The sequence below is a fragment of the Stomoxys calcitrans genome, chromosome 2, assembly GCF_963082655.1.
Source record: "Stomoxys calcitrans chromosome 2, idStoCalc2.1, whole genome shotgun sequence".
NCBI classification, from domain to species: domain Eukaryota; kingdom Metazoa; phylum Arthropoda; class Insecta; order Diptera; family Muscidae; genus Stomoxys; species Stomoxys calcitrans.
Window position 1 is genome coordinate 144,973,464 of NC_081553.1, and position 17,936 is coordinate 144,991,399.

At 40.3% G+C, this 17,936-nt stretch overlaps 1 protein-coding gene and 1 non-coding gene across 2 annotated transcripts; both read left to right on the forward strand.

The window, feature by feature from the left end:
• The first annotated feature begins 155 nt into the window (after positions 1-155).
• On the forward strand, positions 156-17,216 carry LOC131993995 (vesicle transport through interaction with t-SNAREs homolog 1B). Its single transcript, XM_059362572.1, has 2 exons — positions 156-342; positions 16,944-17,216. Exons 1-2 carry the CDS (start codon positions 211-213, stop codon positions 17,151-17,153), a joined length of 342 nt encoding a protein of 113 aa, XP_059218555.1. The 5' UTR covers positions 156-210; the 3' UTR covers positions 17,154-17,216.
• Positions 350-2,541, forward strand: LOC106093598 (uncharacterized). The gene is made up of 2 exons (XR_001222381.2): positions 350-499; positions 2,143-2,541. It is a non-coding gene; the product is annotated as an uncharacterized LOC106093598 (transcript).
• Positions 17,217-17,936: the final 720 nt, after the last annotated feature.

Below are 17,936 nucleotides of genomic sequence, written 5' to 3' on the forward strand. Positions count from 1 at the left end.
AATATCCAAACCAAGCATTTGACATTCTATTGGGATTTAGATACAACTCTGGAGTTGGACAATTCAATCAGCTGGTCAAGTAAAGCAACCTTCTTAATTCAACCATGAACTGAGAAAGTGAGTCAACCTTCTTAATTCAACCATGACTACCATGATGTTTTACTGTTAAATTTCCATCCCTGGTTCAGTATTGATGAATTTATAAATTTTATGATTGGAACCATGTTTTCTAATAATCGCGAACAGTTACTAAATTCATCTTATGACGTTTTGAACAGAACAGGCAATAGTCTTCAAAGATCAAATCAAATTGCATATGAGACCGAGCAAATTGGGACAGAGGCAAGTGAAATTTATTCAATTATTTTAGAAGAACGCTCTTTGAATTTGGGCATATCAATATTCTTTGTAAAATATGTTTACCCAAAAATCCAATAATTTTTTAGATAGAGCTACTGGCTAAAATGCTTTTTATACGGCGCATCTCCGATGAAATTTGGTACGTAGATGTGAGTTGAGGGGGTAGTCTGTTTCTGAGACAAAGGCCCGTGGACCCGCCTAGGCAATATCGATTTCAAAAGAACGGTATTAACGTGTGGAATACCCGAAATGGATTCGGGAAGGACCCAATTAGTATTGAGACCTAGGCAATGTGGGTTTCAAATGAAAATGACGTGCGCGATTTTTTTTTAATTAATTCTCATCTTCGACATATAAAATAAAAATATATGTTATGTTAATTTCTCTTTTGAGATGAGCTTAATAATCGAAAATTGTATACAATGGAAAAATGAAAACCACGGAAAATACACCACACCAACCATGATTTGGTGTGAGGGCTTCAAACGTCGTAAATTGGTAGGTTGTATTTATCTCGAAGAAATTACTTAAGAACTACGAAATGCATACAACACACGAACTAATCCCCACAGATTGTCCTACTGGCTGTGTCACAATTCCAATGCATGTGTATTTGTTCTATGCACCTTGGTTATATTTTCCAACTTTACAATTTTTCCCCGCATGTTTCCTAAACGTAGTGGGTTCAAACCATGATATATTCATTTACCGGTAGTGCCAGTTGCCCAACAACAAAATATTGAGTGCACTATCTGTCAAAATCAGTGATAAGTGCAACTCTGATTTTGTGTATGTTACTAGTTCGCGCCGTTTGTGTGTGCTATAGTTCTTAACTACAATATAATACACTCACACAACCAAAACTCGTTGACAGATAGTGCACTTCGCGAGAAAAAATTATACTCAGTTGTTTACAGTAACTACCTGGTAGTTATGTCATGGGTTCAAACCACGGCCTGGCTCAGCCTAATTTTTTAATATTTTTTGCTCGTTAGGGCGAATATAATTTTTCTAATGATGTGTTAATTTCTCTTTCGAGATGAGCTTAATGATCAAAAATTTTATAAAATGAAAAACACGAGAGCCACAGTATGTAGGCGCGGTTTTTATGAGTCAAGTCAATATCAGTGTTTTGGGCATCCAGCTACTAAGTAAATGTTAAGAAGTATGGGCTTCAAAACAGAAATGGAAATTTTTATTAAAATTTGCCCGTTGGCAACGCAACTGAAGTTGTGTTGCTATCCATAATCGACCCCTAAATTTTTTTCTCTTTTTTCATTCCATACCCGTATCGCCAATACTAGGGGATTCACTATCTCAATACCACTTGGGTCCTTCCCTAGTCCAATTAAAAAAATTGTGCGATATTTTTAATAGATTTTCATCTTTGACAAATTTCCATTCTTGTCACATGAAATAAAAAAGATATAATTTTTTCATTTCATACACATACCGCCTAGGTTAGGGAACTCACTATCTCAATACCCCTGCGGTCCTTCCTAAGTTCAATTTTTATAAATTTTTTGCCTCATTTCTAATTACTCGCTTGATGTCTATGCTGCAGTACTCGACATTGAGTGGGTTTTTGGCCCCTAAAATGGTCCACGGGCTATGTCTCAAAAATGGACTTCAGATTCGTGTTCCTGGGATTAACCCACAATTTTATACCGAAATTTAGCGGAACGGGAGGTGCGCCACATAAAGTATACTTTTCCCCAAAAAAAATACTTTTGTCCAGTGTTACCGTTGTGCGACTGAAGTCGGAATTTCCTATCTTTATAGATTCAAAGAACTTTGCGACCTTTTGAATTTCTGCTTTTTTGCGACTATGTGCTAATTTTTTCTGAAAATGCAAAAACTGGTTTTTAATTGAACGTAGAAAATTCCAATTCGCCTTCGTTGTTTTTGTTGTACCAGTGTGTTTTACACTGAGGCGGCAGCCCTTGCCGATGAAGGACTCCATCGGGTCAATCCGATACGTACAGCCAGCTGCCATCAAATTCCTCTACGTTCCAATCGAATTTCGAGATATGTGTCTGTCTCCGCTCTCTGTTTCTGTCTTTCCTGTCGGTGTGATTCGTGGAGCAACTTCTTGGATTCACTCAAATTCCACACAGATTATTTCTCAATTTTTCTAATGGCAAATAATTTTAAGAAAACTTCATATGTTCAGTACTAATATTTTCTTTGTGTACTTTTCTTTGAGTTATTACGAACGAAGTTGTACATAAAATAGAAGAATCCTTCGATGCTAAGATGTACACATTGGCGGTATGCGTTGACAACGAATGGACTTTAAACAATGTCCAAGTTCAGAGAACATCTTGTCTTGGTATAGGCGAAGCGATGAGGACCACGCCCACTAGGGCACTGGAGACTATTCTAGATATCTGACCCATTGACATACAGATTAAGTGTGGGCCAGCCACTGCGGCTATGAGACTTAAGGCGATGAGATGCGAATGGATTGAGGATGAGAGCAGCTCATACCATCGCGGTATAATCGAGGCGACGATAGGAAACCATGGAAGGAAGAGAAGTTTCCGATCGGATACCTGAGACGACACTTGAGGTCGAGTGCGAGGCACTGCTGCCAGTGGCACAGCCACAATCCGCACCGTTTGGTTGTCGGGCCATAGCGGAGTAACTGGGAAAGAGAAAGCAGATGATTTGGCAGTGAAGGCCAAAGAACTGCCGTCAATAAACTTGGTTAACCCAAGGCCTTTCAGGTCGAGTACCTTTTTAGATACAACCCCTTTAGACTTGTCGAGGTCTGGTTGAAAGATTGGCATTATATTCCCTTAGTCTTCCAAGTATCGATTCAGGATCTGAGGGAATCCTTGGTATCTAAGCATGCACCATTGGTCGAGAAGGAATATCTTCCTTCTTGACTAAATCTAGTGCTGCACTTGGCCAAATCTCTCCAATCTTTTTTAGCGCACAACTATACGTTTTAATCGAGCGGAGATCCCCGAAGGCAATTAGTCTGTATCGACCCCGATACCATCCTGCATCGTCACAAACTTCCGCAAGGAGTATACTGATGACAATCCATTGACTATCCCACTCCAATTATTCCTATGTATACATCCCTGTTCTTCTTCATTGTCGAAAACTGCCATCACCAAACTGTTTCTAGCGACATTAGCAAAGGATCTTGGACCCATCTTACAATTGTTCGCCCTAGTTCTTTCAGGCATGGGATGCCCTTCAAGTGACCGCAGCGTTTTAGCTGACTGCGGTGGAGTTTCCGGATCTAGACGTAAAGTCTTTGGGGTAGCTTGTGCGGCGAATTTCCGAGCCCAATTCAGGGAGTCTCTCTTCATATTAGTGAGGGTCTTAGGAGGCCTATCAATAAACCTGAAAACGATGCGTCTTCTATTATTTCAACCTCTTAAAGAGCGTGTTAGTTCGCCAGGGAAGGCCGATGGCCTAGGAAAATTATAGGCATGCAAAGATAAAATAGGTTCGACTCTCCTGCTGACCAGTCGTCTGTCGGCTAGTGGAGACTGGAGCAGCCATTCCAACAGTCGAGGTTTCAGTAGCAGACAACATGCTACGGCCTGACACCAGTACTGCAGCTATTGGGTCTTTGGAGTCCATTCTAAGCCTACTCTCGGGCTCTAGATCTGGCGCTCTACTGGAAACAAACGCAGATCATCAACGATTAAAACGTCCGCTCCACTCACTGTTTCAAACAAGAATCATCAGTTGAGTAGTTTTCATATGTTTTACTCCAAAAGTCTCAAAACGCACTTCCATTTCATGTATTTTAGTTTTTTCATATCAGATAAGTTATACTTTCTGCGCTCCGGAAAAAATTTTATCGCTCCGCTCCGAGAATTTTTTTCCGCTTCGCTCTTTAGCATTTAAATTGACTTTTTATTTAAATTTTTGTCTTATACCCACCATCATAGAAGAAGTGGTATATTAATTTTTTCATTACATTTGCAACATCAAGCAATATTCAACTCCGATTATATGTATTCTTGATTGCCGTCTATATCGGACTATATCTTTATATATATACCGATCAATCGGTTTACCGTCTCAAGCTCATAAAAGGTGCCTTTTTATATACTCCACCATGGGATGGGGGTATGCTTATATAATCATTCCGTTTGTAGTACCTCGAAATAGTGATCTGATGTAGGTCATTGGTTGTGAAAATGGGCCATATCAGCTCAGATTTAGATAAAGGCTACATATAAACCGATTCATCAATATTATTTCTTTAGCCCCTAGATGGCGCAATTCTTATCCAAATTGGTTGAAATTTTACATTATGATTTTGCCCATCACCTCCAACTTTCATACCAAATATGGTCTGCCTAACCTGATATTGCTCCCAAATTTTCACTTCACTTCCCAAGCATAAAACAGAAGATACTTCTAATCAAATTTATAGACAAGTAAGGATGGGCTAAGTCAGGCAAAACCGATCTTTTGATACCTAGCACCACAGGTTGTATACAGGCTAATTAAAATTTGCTATAGTTTGAAATGAGCAAAATCCGTACATGTTGTGAAACTCAGAAGAAATCTCTGAGCAAAATTTTAAGAAGATCGGTTGATAATTGAGCTATAAGACACTAAAAGTGTAAATCAGAAGATACATATACAAAGGAGCTATATCTAAATCTACCTGTCCTTTGTACACCTGGAGGCCACCGTAGCGAAGAGTTTAGCATGTCCGCCTATGACGCTGAACGCATGGGTTCGAATCCTGGCGAGACCAGAAATAATTTTCAACGGTGGTTTTCCCTCCTAATGCTGGCAACATTTGTGAGCTACTATGGCATGTAAAACTTCTCTCCAAAAAGGTGTCGCACGCCGCAACACCGTTCGGACTCGGCTATAAAAAGGAGGCCCCTTATCATTGAGGTAAAAACTTGAATCGGAATCATTGATATGTGAGAAGTTTGCCCCTGTTCCTTAAAATTTGGTAGACGGATATAGCTTAATCGAATCAGAATGTAATTCCGAGTCGATCCGTATACTAATTAATGGATCTATCTCTCTTTCTTTGTAGCATGCAACTTTTGGTTGTATCTAAAACTGAAATTTGAGTCCCTCAGATTCAAATTAAGAATTCAAATCCTGCGAAAGTACGCAGGATTCTATCTTAACGATTGTGTGCATTTGGGTGGTACTGCACACTGCCCGCCCATCCTGCTCCTCAGTTACACCTCGTTAAATTCTTATATGAACCCATCCGGCTGCTTAGAGGAAATCAGACAATTGGTGTAAAAGTTCAGCAATTCATTGCAAAATTAAACATTTTTTTAAAACAATTCATTTTCCTTCTTATAAATCTGAATTTGGACCTTAACTCGACGCAAAATATTACTCAAAAATGCAGAAACTCAAGAGCTTAACTAAAATGGACCACATACTCAGACCTTTATTTTTATCCTTCTTATAATAAGACCGTACAATTTCAAGCCTGGGATTAGTTGGTCAGACTCATTGATTATCAAAAAGCTATACTTAGGTAATCAATTACCTGAACATATAATAATAATATGAAAGAGAAATGTAACTATAACTTTAATTATAAATAAACGCGAAAAAAAATATAAGATGGTCTGTTTTTATATAAAGGCACATAAGAATTGTATAAAATGTGTGATAAAAAATTTTACTTTCAACGGTCGATGAGTGGTAAATAGAAGCATGTGTACATGAAATGAAATGAAGTAGTGGGTATGTACACTTGTATAAGCTAGCCGCCTTGTGTGTCAGTTTTACAAAATCAATTAGTAACTGCGTCCGCTTTGTAACAACAGAAACAAGGAAAAAAATCAAATTGGTATTTTCATAAAGTCAATTGTACCGAAGATCCAATAAATAAGTGCGGATGTTCTATGCTTGTCAAACTATTGTATTACTCCATGCATCTCCCAATACAGGTTTAAGATGTTTGTCGACATAAAAGTGAGCGAGGCAATTCAGCAGCGCTGATTGATAGGAAAACCGGTATTTTAAACACTTTGGCAAAAAGTGCGAGTTATGATTTTTTTTTTCTATTATTTTAAGTAATAAATAAATTTGCATTTGATTTCCTTCGAGAAGTAAAAAAAATTACTAGAACTAATTTGACAAGACGGTAGTAGTTTACTGTATTGCAGTTTAGAACACAGTAATGCGATTTAGCACTTGCTCATTTACTGTCAATGTGGGGAAATCAAATACAAATTTGAGCATCCAAGAACAATTTGCACTTACCTGTTTCCATAATCCAACGATGAAAGGCCTTCCATTGGGACGATGATGAAACAGGAGACATTGGCAGGGGATAGTCTCCTGTTGTTAATTTAAAAAAAAAATCACATCGTTACCAACATAAAAAAAAATTATTTTTACCAGCCGCAAAATGCCAAGCCTCAATCACTCTTTCGAATTTAAACCTTTTCTTCTCAACATTTACTACTTGCAAAGTTTTAAACCAAATGATTAAATAAAACTAAAGAAAAAAATATTCTTTTGGTTCACTCCAGGCAAATTGCCGGAGGTTGCGATGGCGAAAAAACTAAATTATTTTTTTGTCCATAAAATTTTTGGGAATTCTTCACGGAGTCCACACCAACACACTTTCAGACACGCCGACGTTCAAGCGGCGTTCAGCATGTCTTGTACGAGGAGATGTTACACGGCAACGACACTAGAGTTACTCGTTCTGCGTGGGTAAAGAAATATGCACAAACCCCTGAAAAATGGCAGTGCAGTGAGACAAAGATGCGATTCAGCAGTGATCTTTCTTAGAGAGAGAGAGAATCAAGGGCTCCAACCGAACCTATGCAGTAAAACAAAGGCACCGTAAGTGGAAGAGTAAAAAAAAGTCCGAGGCTTTCTTACCTATGTTGAGAAGCCCATCACAATAACGAGATGAAACCAATAAGATGAAAAAAATCACTTGAAAAATCCATAATTTCCCTCCAAAATGGATAGTCACACAGATACCGGTAAACCCACGCAATAAAAGGACACCATCAGTTATCTTGGAGGATTTTAGAAATCCTTTATCCAAAGCCTTTTCTTTTCCCTAAAAGTCCCACCGAGAAAAACAATGGTGCATACTGAACCAAAATGCCTGGGCTCGGGAATAAAAAGCATTTAGACATATGTGATTTTATAGCCAACAACCGAAAACTCAATAGGGAATGAAATTGTGAAACACACGCCAAACAATAATTTTATAAGAGAACACAATCCTAACCCAAAAAAATATCGGAGTTTAGATTAACCAAGTGTGACAGACTAATGCGATTTTGTTAAAAGTCCAACTGGAATGCATGTAAAATGCCCTCCACCCATAGATATAACCTCAGGTTGTACAACATGACGGCAGGCCTATCGGAATTTTTTTATATAAAAGATCTGTATAGCATATATTGGGTTGCCTAAAAAGTAATTGCGGATTTTTTAAAAGAAAGTAAATGCATTTTTAATAAAACTTAGGATGAACTTTAATCAAATATATAATTGCCATTTTGTTCGATAACCTTTTGCCATCTTCCTGGCAAATTTAGTATTCCACGCTCATAGAACTTCTGGCCTTTATCCGCAAAAAACTGAACCAAGTGCGATTTTATAGCCTCATCATTGGCGAAAGTTTTACCATTTAAGGAGTTCTGCAAAGATCGAAATAAATGGTAGTCTGATGGTGCAAGGTCAGGGCTATATGGTGGATGCATCAAAAGTTCCCAGCCAAGCTCACTCAGTTTTTGACGAGTGACGAAAGATGAATGCAGTCTAGCGTTGTCCTGGTGGAATATGACACCTTTACGATTGACCAATTCTGGTCGCTTCTCCTTGATGGCTGTATTCAATTTGTCCAATTGTTGACAGTAAACATCCGAATTAATCGTTTGGTTCCTTGGAAGCAGCTCAAAATATACCACACCCTTCCAATCCCACCAAATAGACAGCATAACCTTCTTTTGGTGGATATCAGCCTTTGAAGTGGTTTGAGCTGGTTCACCATGCTTGGACCATGATCGTTTTCGACTAACGTTGTTGTAAACAATCCATTTTTCATCTCCAGTTATGATTCGTTTTAAAAACGGATCGAATTCATTGCGTTTAAGGTGCATATCACAAGCGTTGATTCGGTTTGTTAAATGAATTTCTTTCAATACATGTGGTACCCATATTAAAATTGACGCCAAACAAACAAATGTAAACAAAATTTCGCACACTTTTTTCTAAAGCAAGCTAAAAGTAACAGCTGATAACAGAAGAAAGAATGCAATTACAGAGTCACAAGCCGTTGAAAAAAATTGTCAACGCCGACTATATTACAACTATATTACCGACAATTACTTTTTGGGCAACCCAATAGTTCTCAAAACCAGAGCCACTTGCTCTACTGTCTCCTTCATTTCTAAATATGCTAAAATAACAAGTTCGTAAGCCAAAAAAACACTGTATTTAAGTTTTTTATCTTGTTGGAGCGAAGCTGTTTTTGAGGATGGAAACCGCTCCGGTTTCAAAAAATGTCGCTCCCCATCCGGCAAAAATAGACCTGCTCCGCTCCTCTTTGAATCCCTGATTTAAATTAGGCCGTATCATTATATGATGCACCAATTTTTATGGACTTTGGCGGAGGTGATCAGAAGGGAACTGTAGTGAATACGGCCTTATAAGTGAAATTCGGGTATTTCATATATAATGGGAGGAACATCTAAATCTTAACCAATTTTGATTAAATATTTCAGAGATATACAGATCATTAAAAAATCAATTCTCAGCTAATTTTGTGCAGATTGGTCGTAAAATATACGACAGTACAGTGCCTCGCACTCGACTTCAAGGTTCATCTCAGGTATCCGATCGGAAACCTCTTCCCTTCCTTCCAGATTTCCTATCGTCGCTTCGATTACACCGCGATGCTATGAGCTGTTCCCATCCTCAATCCATTCGCATCTCATCGCCTTAAGTCTTATAGCCGCAGTGGCTGACTCACACTTAATCTGTATGGTAATGTGTCGGATATCTAGAATAGTCTCCAGTGCCCTAGTGGGCGTGGTCCTCATCGCTCCGCCTATGCCAAGACATGTTCTCTGAACTTGTTGTATGGTGCACTTTTTATCTGTAGCTCCACCAAACTACTGAGGCGTAAGTAAGTATTGGTATAATAACGCTTCTGTAGAGCCAGTGAACTATCCTCGGATTCAGACCCAATTTCGACCTACGGCCCGTCTACATAGTGCCCAACATCTATGAGCTTTCTCAGTACGCTCCTGAATGTGACACTTCCAATTAAGTTTCCTGTCCTAGATCACACCCAAGTATTTGACCTTGTCAGATATCGAAATCGTCTTATTGAGGAAACGTGGTGCGTTAAATTAGCCACCTTCGTCTTCCTCGTGAACAGGCATATTTCAGTCTTCTCTGGGTTAACATTGAGACTTCTGGGTCTAGCCCAGTCATATGACATATGCAAGACCCTTTCGGCCCTTCTGCATAGCTCGCTCGGATCCTTACTTCTTAGAAGTATTATAACATAGTCTGCGTAGCTAACGGCTTCAAGTCCCTCTTCAGTCAGCATCCGTAATAGGTCATTTATGGTGGTCACCCATAGAAGTGGCGATAAAATGCCGTTTTGGCATCGAAGGATTCTTCAATTTTATGCACAACCTCGTACAGGGCAGTCTCCACTGACCTTACCTTGATATAGGCATGCTGTTTGTATTTCAGCAGTTCACTGGATGTCCTACTCTTTATCATGGTGTCCACAATACGTTCCATGGTTTTGAGTAGAAAGAACGTAAGGCTTATAGGTCTGTAGGCCTTTGATGTCGCATAACTTGCATTGCCGGGCTTGGGTATAAACACCACCCTTGCCTCCTGCCAGGCTTTCGGAGTATATGAAAGTCCTAGGCACGCTGTGAAAATTTTGGCCAGACGAGGCGCCAGATAGTCTGCCTCTTTCTGTAGTAACGCCGGAAATATTCCATCAGGTCCGGGTGACTTAAATGATTTGAAGCTGCTCAAGGATTCCTTCACCATAAATTCCGTAATTATAAACCTTCGATCAACGTCATTATTCTAAGATTGCGGTGTCTCCGTGAGTCCCTTCGTATCATGTGAAAAAGTGGGTTTTCATCAAAATTTTCACCATGTCCTCCGTTGTCTCCGCTCTCACTCCCATGTCGTCTACTAAAGTTTCAGTTTGGACATGGGTTTTTGAGAGAAACTTTTTCATCTTGGCGGCGTCGTTAGCGCTATCGACCTGTTCACAGAGAAGCTTCCAGGAGGCACGTTTTGACACTCTGGCATTCTTATTGAGCCGTGTGTAATACAAATACAATTTTTTTATAACCGAGTCCGAACGGCGTGGCGCAGTGCGACACCTCTTTGGAGAGAAGTTTTACATGGCATAGTACCTCACAAATGTTGCCAGCATTAGGAGGGGAAAACCACCGATGAAAATTTTTTTGATGGTCCTGCCAGGATTCGAACCCAGGCGTTCAGCGTCATAGGCGGACATGCTAACCTCTGCGCTACGGTGGCCCCGTGTAATACACATCCCAATAAACTTCCGCTGTTTTAGGACGTGCTCCTTTAAAAAGTCTGCGGACTTTCCCAATATTGCGAATCTCTTCGGCCATCCAAGATTTTTCTTGGGCTGATTTCCTTTCCAGAAAAGGATAACTAAGTTCGAAGGACCCCACCAGTGCAGTCGTAATCCTGTTGACATTTTCGTCAATGTCTTCTATGCTTGGACAATCTAAATTATCTTGCCCAAGTTTCTTCTGTGTAGCCTTCCGAATTTTGGCAAGCTGGTTTTTAACTTATTCCGGAAGCTTATCGGATTCAGCGCTGGCCGTGCTATTCTAAACCTAATGTAGCGATGGTCAGAGAAAGAGTGTTCCATAGAGACCCTCCAATGCTAAACCTTACTGATTAGATTTTCCGAACATATCGTCACATCTAATTCCTCCTTCCTAATCCTATTAAGAAAGGTAGCGGTGTTACCAATTCCTCACCAGCCATTGCAGCTCCGACGTGGGTGTCGGAGAGTCGAAAGGCAGATAAAGTGATGCCAGGTATGCTCCACCGTCTCCCTGTCTGACCACTGCTGCATCCAATGTTGACAACTCTGGGGAAAATTTATAATATAAATTTTTATGACAAATTTCGCAGGTCCTCAGCCGAGTACTAGTGTTAGCATAGAATAATTGGTAGTTGATATGGTTCAGTCCATAAACTTTGTTCCGGCTCGTCCATGGCTCCTAAATTAAGGCAATATAAATCTTGCCCTTGCTGATTTTCTCCATCAGAACGTGTGTAGCTGTCTCGATCCGGTGGAGGTTTATCTGGATTACCTCAATCATTGGTCCTCCAGTAAATAGGCATCTTGGGAGTAGGTGATGATCTCATCGTATGCTCCCTGTACTTTAGACTGCATTGACTTTCTCGTCACTGCACTGCCTGATGTCATCGTTTTAGGTTCTTTGCCTAGTCTAGTCTTCCGACTCTTTGTAAAGTCGGTAACGGTTCCATCGTCTGGTCCCTGTTCGTTAAGCAGTATTGGGTTTTCATTCCCTGTATTGTCTGATTCAAGGGGATAGGATAGGATCTTTGCCTTTTTTAGCCTTCCAAATCTTAAGTAAATGGTCTTCTTGGGAGTAGGTGATGGTACCATCATCGGCTCCCTGTTCGTTGGTTTGCACTGAGTCTCTCGTCGCTGTGCTGCCTAATGTTTCAATACTAGGATCTTTTCCTATCCCAGTATTCCGAATCTTGAAGTCGGTGATGGGTACGTCGTCGGGTTCCTGTTTTTTAGGCTGTGTTGGGTCTCTCGCCACTGTACTGCCTAATATTTTAATATTAGGATCTTTGCTAACCAATATTGAGAGATGCCGTGATTGTCTCGTTGTCGGTCCCCTGCTCGTTGGGCGGTGTTGAGTCACCTGCTACTGCACGGCCTGATGTCTCAAAATGAGAAATTGGCCTATTCTAGTCTTCCCAATCTCAAAAAAGACAGCTTTGCTCTGCTCTGCATGGAGCACTACGCCATGCCTTTAGTCTTATCCAAACTCGTCACGGAGACTTGATCAATGAGACCTCCCACTTCTCTGCGAACAAACCTTGGTTTTGCTTGCCCAAGAATCCCAACATGCGTTCCGTCGCAAATTTACTGCCCCATCAATTGATGAAGTCCGTCGCCCTTGTGAGGCAGTGGCCTCAGTTTGGAATTCACAGTCCTCCATGAAAAATCAGGGGCCGTGCGCGCTTCCTTCGTTCCTGTTCCGACTTTGTCTACCTCCGCAGGACACTGGAGTCTCCATTGGGGGATGGCTGGCTTTGTTTTCCCAGAGTACTTGAAAGCGGGAGGCTCTTTATTCTTCAGCATTTTAACAGTGTTATGCTCTTAGGGAGATCTGATTCTTTTTCCAGCTTCCGTGCTTGGAATGTCAGTCTATCCCTTCCAGCATCCTGCACTTTCGCCCGATTACGTTGCCGGTACATACTCCTCTGTCTTCTTCGTCGTGAACCAGATGGCTTTATCGGTCTGCTTGTGAGCTTAGCAAAGCCATCGCTTACTTCTGCTGTCATCCCGATGCCCTCATCTCTTGATTCGGCTGCGATGACTGTTGCATTGACACAGTCGCTGTCTGAATCCGCGTCAGAAACACCCCTTTACATAAAGGCTGGGGACGAACTGTGCATCCCTATGGTATATCTTCCTCATTAATTAGTTTGACGACTAGTTGTGCGCTTGAAGCATTACTCTCGACTACAGGTGCCAAGGCACCCACACTTATAGGAGGGAAGGACAACACGCTACGGTCTGACGCCACCACCGCAGATGTTGGGTTTTTGGAGTCCATTTCTAGCCTACTCCAAAAGGCTTTAAAATTTTTTCGTAATAGGTAGTACCTATTCCGAGATACGGAATAGGAGCGAAATAGAAACACGTCCGCTCCACTCAACGGCTACAAAATAATAATATTGGTAATACCGCTACCTTTGTTAGTAGGATTAGGGAGGAGGTTTTAGATGTGACAATATGTTTGGAAAATCTAATCGATGAGGTTCAGGATTGGAGGGTCACCATGGAGCATTTCTTCTCAGACCATCGCTACATTAGGTTTAGAAAATCACGGCCTAGTATAGAAGACATTGACGACAATGTCAACAGAATTTCGACTGCACTGGTGGCGTCTTTCGAAGATAATTGTCTTCTTTGGGAAATGAAATCAGCCCAACAAAAACCCTGGATGACCAGTGATATTCGCAAATTTTTTTAACAGAGGACGTCGTAAAAACGCAGAAGTGTATTGGGATGTGTATTACACACGGCTCAAGGAATACAATAAGATTACCAGAGCGGCAAAACGAGCCTCCTGGAAGCTTTCTGCGACGAGGTCGATGGCATTAAAGACGCCACCAGATGAAAAAATGTCTCAAAACCCCATGTTCAAATTGAAACTTTATTAGACGGCATGGGAGTGAGAGCAGAAACAACTGATGACATGTTGAGGCTTTTGATGAAAATGCGTTTTCCACAGGATACGACGGTACTCACGGAGACACCGGATCTTAGAATAATGAGGTTGATCGAAGGCTTAAGACTAATGAGGAGCAATCGCAAATTTTCCCAATGAACTTTTCACTAAGGAACAAGGGCTAACTTCTCACATATGAATGAGTGCAGTCCGATTCAAGTTTAAGCTTAATGATGAGGGGCCTTCTTCTTTTTTTATATCTGAGTCCGAAAAGCGTGCCGCATTGCAACACCTCTTTGGAGAGAAGTTTTTACATGGCATAGTACCTCACAAATGTTGCCAGCATTAGGATGGGAAAACCACTACTGAAAAATATTTTTTTATGGCCTCGAACCCGGGCGTTTAGCGTCATAGGGTGACATGCTAACCTCTGCGCTACGGTGGCCTCCAAACCATATAAGTCACCCGGAACTGATGGAATAGTTCCGGCGCTACTACGAAAGGAGGCCGACTATCATCCACTATTTTCACAGTGTGCCTAGGACTTGCATATTCTCCGTAAGCCTGGCAGGAGGGTAGTAATGCGCCACCAAAGACCAAAACCATGAAACATGTTGTGGACACCATGATATAGAGTAGGACATCAAGCGAAATGCTCAAATACAAATAGCATGCCTATATCAAGGGACGGTGGGTGGAGACTGCCCTGCACGAGGTTGTGCATAAAATAGAATAATCCTTCGATGCCAAAACGTACACACTGGCGGTATGCATTGACATCGAGGGAGCTTTTAACAATATGCGGACCGCCACACTGATCCAATCCGTAGGCCAGTACCGGGTGGACCCGGTCCTAAAGACTGGATAAACCATATGCTAAGAAACAGGTGAATAAATTGTGTGTTCCGTTACATAAGTATAAGGGAGAAAGTGGCACAGGGCACGCCACAGGGGGGCATTTTATCGCCATTTTTTTGGTTGACCATCATAAATAACCTATTACGGATGCCAACTGAGAAGAGATTTGAACCCGTCTAATATGCAGACAATGTTATAATACTTTATAGGGGTAAGGATCCGAACTAGCTATGCAGAAGGGCCGAAAGGGTCTTGCATATGGTATATGACTGGGGTAGATCTAGAGGTCTCAATGTTACCCCAGAGAAGACAGAGAACATGCTGCCTTGACATATGGGGAACGATGAGGACCACGCCCACTAGGGCATTGGAGACTATTCTAGATATCCTACCCATTGACATACAGATTAAATGTGAGGCAGCCACTATGAGACTTAAGGCAATGGGAGAAGCTCATACCATCGCCGTATAATCGAAGCGACGAAGGGAAGAGGTTTCCGATCGGATACCTGAGACGACACTTGAGGACGAGTGCGAGGCACTGCTGCCAGCGGCACAGTCTTGGACTGACGGAACCCTAGTATTGCCGTCTGGAAGATCATGTTACACGGATGGATCAAAGATGAAGGACAGAGTGGTCCTGGGGTCTACATTGAGAACCCAAGAACTGAGATCTGTTTTAGACTGCCTGAACATAATACGGTCCTGCAAGCGGAGATCCGGGCGATCACGGAATGCGTGAGGTGGTGGGTTCTAACGCGAGAACGTTGAATGTAAACATCTTTACGGACAGTAAAAAGGCTACAAGGGCAATAACAACCAGGACGGTAAGGTCACGAATAGTCTTGTAGTGTAAGAAAGAAATTAACGCCTCCTCTGAGGATGGCACAATCCACATCGTTTAGGTGCCGGGCCATAACGAAGCAAGGGGAATGAAAGGGCAGACGATTTGGCGCTGAAGGTCAGCGTACTGCCGTCGATAAACTTGGTTAACCCGAAGCCTTACGCGTCGACGCAGTCCGATTTAAGAGCAGTCCAGTACTTAGTTGAGGACAAGATAGCAGACATGAACCAACTAACGGGAGTGGTATGGAAAACAATTAAGGATTTTGTAAGTAGCGCACAACAAGCCGATTACTGGCTTATGTGTATGTCCATAGTGGCATGTGGCGGATTGATATCTGCTCCCTCTATTCAACCTGACCTAACCTTACTAAATTATATAAAATTGGTTTACTTATTTGGAATAAGTTTTTTTTTATTAATTCTATGAACCATTTTTTCTGAGTGCTTTCAGAGTAATCTCCGCCCGATACCATTAATTTTCCGCGACGTTGCAGCTATTCCGTATGGAGCGTTGCACTATCCGCAACCTGTGGACGCGCCCGGTAGCTCGCAGCTAAGCTTCTCGTGATAGCAATGAACACCACACAGGTCGGGCCTCAATGTTCCAGCCCGTGCGGTGCTCACAGCTACCCCGTGCCGGGACTTTTCATAGATATTTCTTTTTGATATAGTTTGTTGGCCGTTGCAAATGGTCATTTGGTCCAAATTGATTTTAGTTTATAAAACTTAGCAATTTTAAAATACTTAAAAATTTAACTGAGCTTATACAAACAAGTATAAAGGCGTTAAGTTCGGCCGGGCCGAACTTTGGATACCCACCACCTCGGGTATATATGTAAACCACCTTTCATCAAAATTGCGTACCTTATGTCCCATAGCAAGTATCGAAATATGATCCGATTTGGACAAATGCTAATAGGTACAAGTCATTGTTCAATTGTGTATAACAAAAATATTGATCTTTTAAGTAGCTATATCTAAAAATAGCTATATCTTTTAAATCGAGATATCGGTATATATGGCAGCTATATGCAAATCTTGATTGATCTAGACCAAATTGCAGAAATATGTGAAGGGGCTTAACTTAACTCTCTGTCCCAAATTTCGGCAAGTGTCATGTGAATATTTACTTTGTGTTCAAATTTAATTCTAAATAATTCCTCTAATGGATTTTAAATGAATGAATGAATTTTGGACGCCGCTGCAGCGTGTTATCAACCGTAAAATATTTTTTATTTCCCTTATTGGAATCAAAAGGAAAAATATGGAGGGTATGCGTTTTTCTATTTCCAAAAACAAAATTTTCTCCTTTATGGAATGGGATGGTCTAGTGTTCGGATCTAATTGAATTCTATTTTTTTTTACATACATACCTATAATTACACTTTTATTGATAAAAGCGAAATTTATATATTTTAGGTTCTTTCAGATTTGGGTGAACAACGCGAATCCCTTTTACGATCTACCCGACGCCTTGAAGATGCAAATGAAGACCTTTCACAGTCACGCAGAATTGTACGAAAACTTCAACGGGAATTTATATACAATAAATTGATTTTAATATTGATAATTTTCTTTGAATTTGCGATACTCATTGGGCTGATTGTTATCAAATATATTAAATTATAAGATTACACAAAATATGTCTTAATTATTTGTTTATTAATAAACAACAGTGCACGTAATCTATCATTCGATGTGTGGCAATATTAATGGTCATATTCATCAACACATTATATTATAGGTTTGAAATGCTAATTAGTTATTGGTCGATTCTGCCTAATAAACCAATTAAAAAAATTTTGTTGTTTAAATTCAATACTATCAATGCTCTATTAAATATGCTTAAATGTCAATTACACGATCAGACATGTCATATGAGCTGTCACTTCATTCATAGGACTTGTCTTATGTACGCGGTGTTGCTAGGTGTTTTTCGCAAAAAATCGTCATTTTCACTAGTCTAAATCAATTAAATTGTGCGATTTTCGAAGAATGGAGGGCAACTAGAATGTTTATCAATGCTCTTGCATCGATAATATTGAAGGTTGGTAATTTTTTTTAATAAAAAAATATATATATATATATATATATATATATATATATATATATATATATATATATATATATATATATATATATATATATATATAATGGGGACATAATTTTTATTATAAAAACAAGACAAGCGCTAACAAAAAATATGGATTTCAGACTTGAATATGAATGGCGGGCTAATAATATTTAAATGGATAATTCATTTTAACGGCTGATGTCAACAAAAAAAAAAAAAAAAATAAGCGGAAAATATTGATGAAAAGTGTTCGTTTCGCTACAACTTGTCTTTCGACAAGGGAAAATTTACATTTCACAACCACAGTCGCTGCGCAACAAGTCATTGTTTGCTAAAAA

Excerpts from the sequence above, each read along its gene's own strand:
- LOC131993995 (XM_059362572.1), top strand. The coding sequence starts at position 211 with ATGATTGGAACCATGTTTTCTAATAATCGCGAACAGTTACTAAATTCA. Across the intron at positions 343-16,943 it reads CCGAGCAAATTGGGACAGAG|GTTCTTTCAGATTTGGGTGA; the intron begins GCAAGTGAAATT and ends TATATATTTTAG.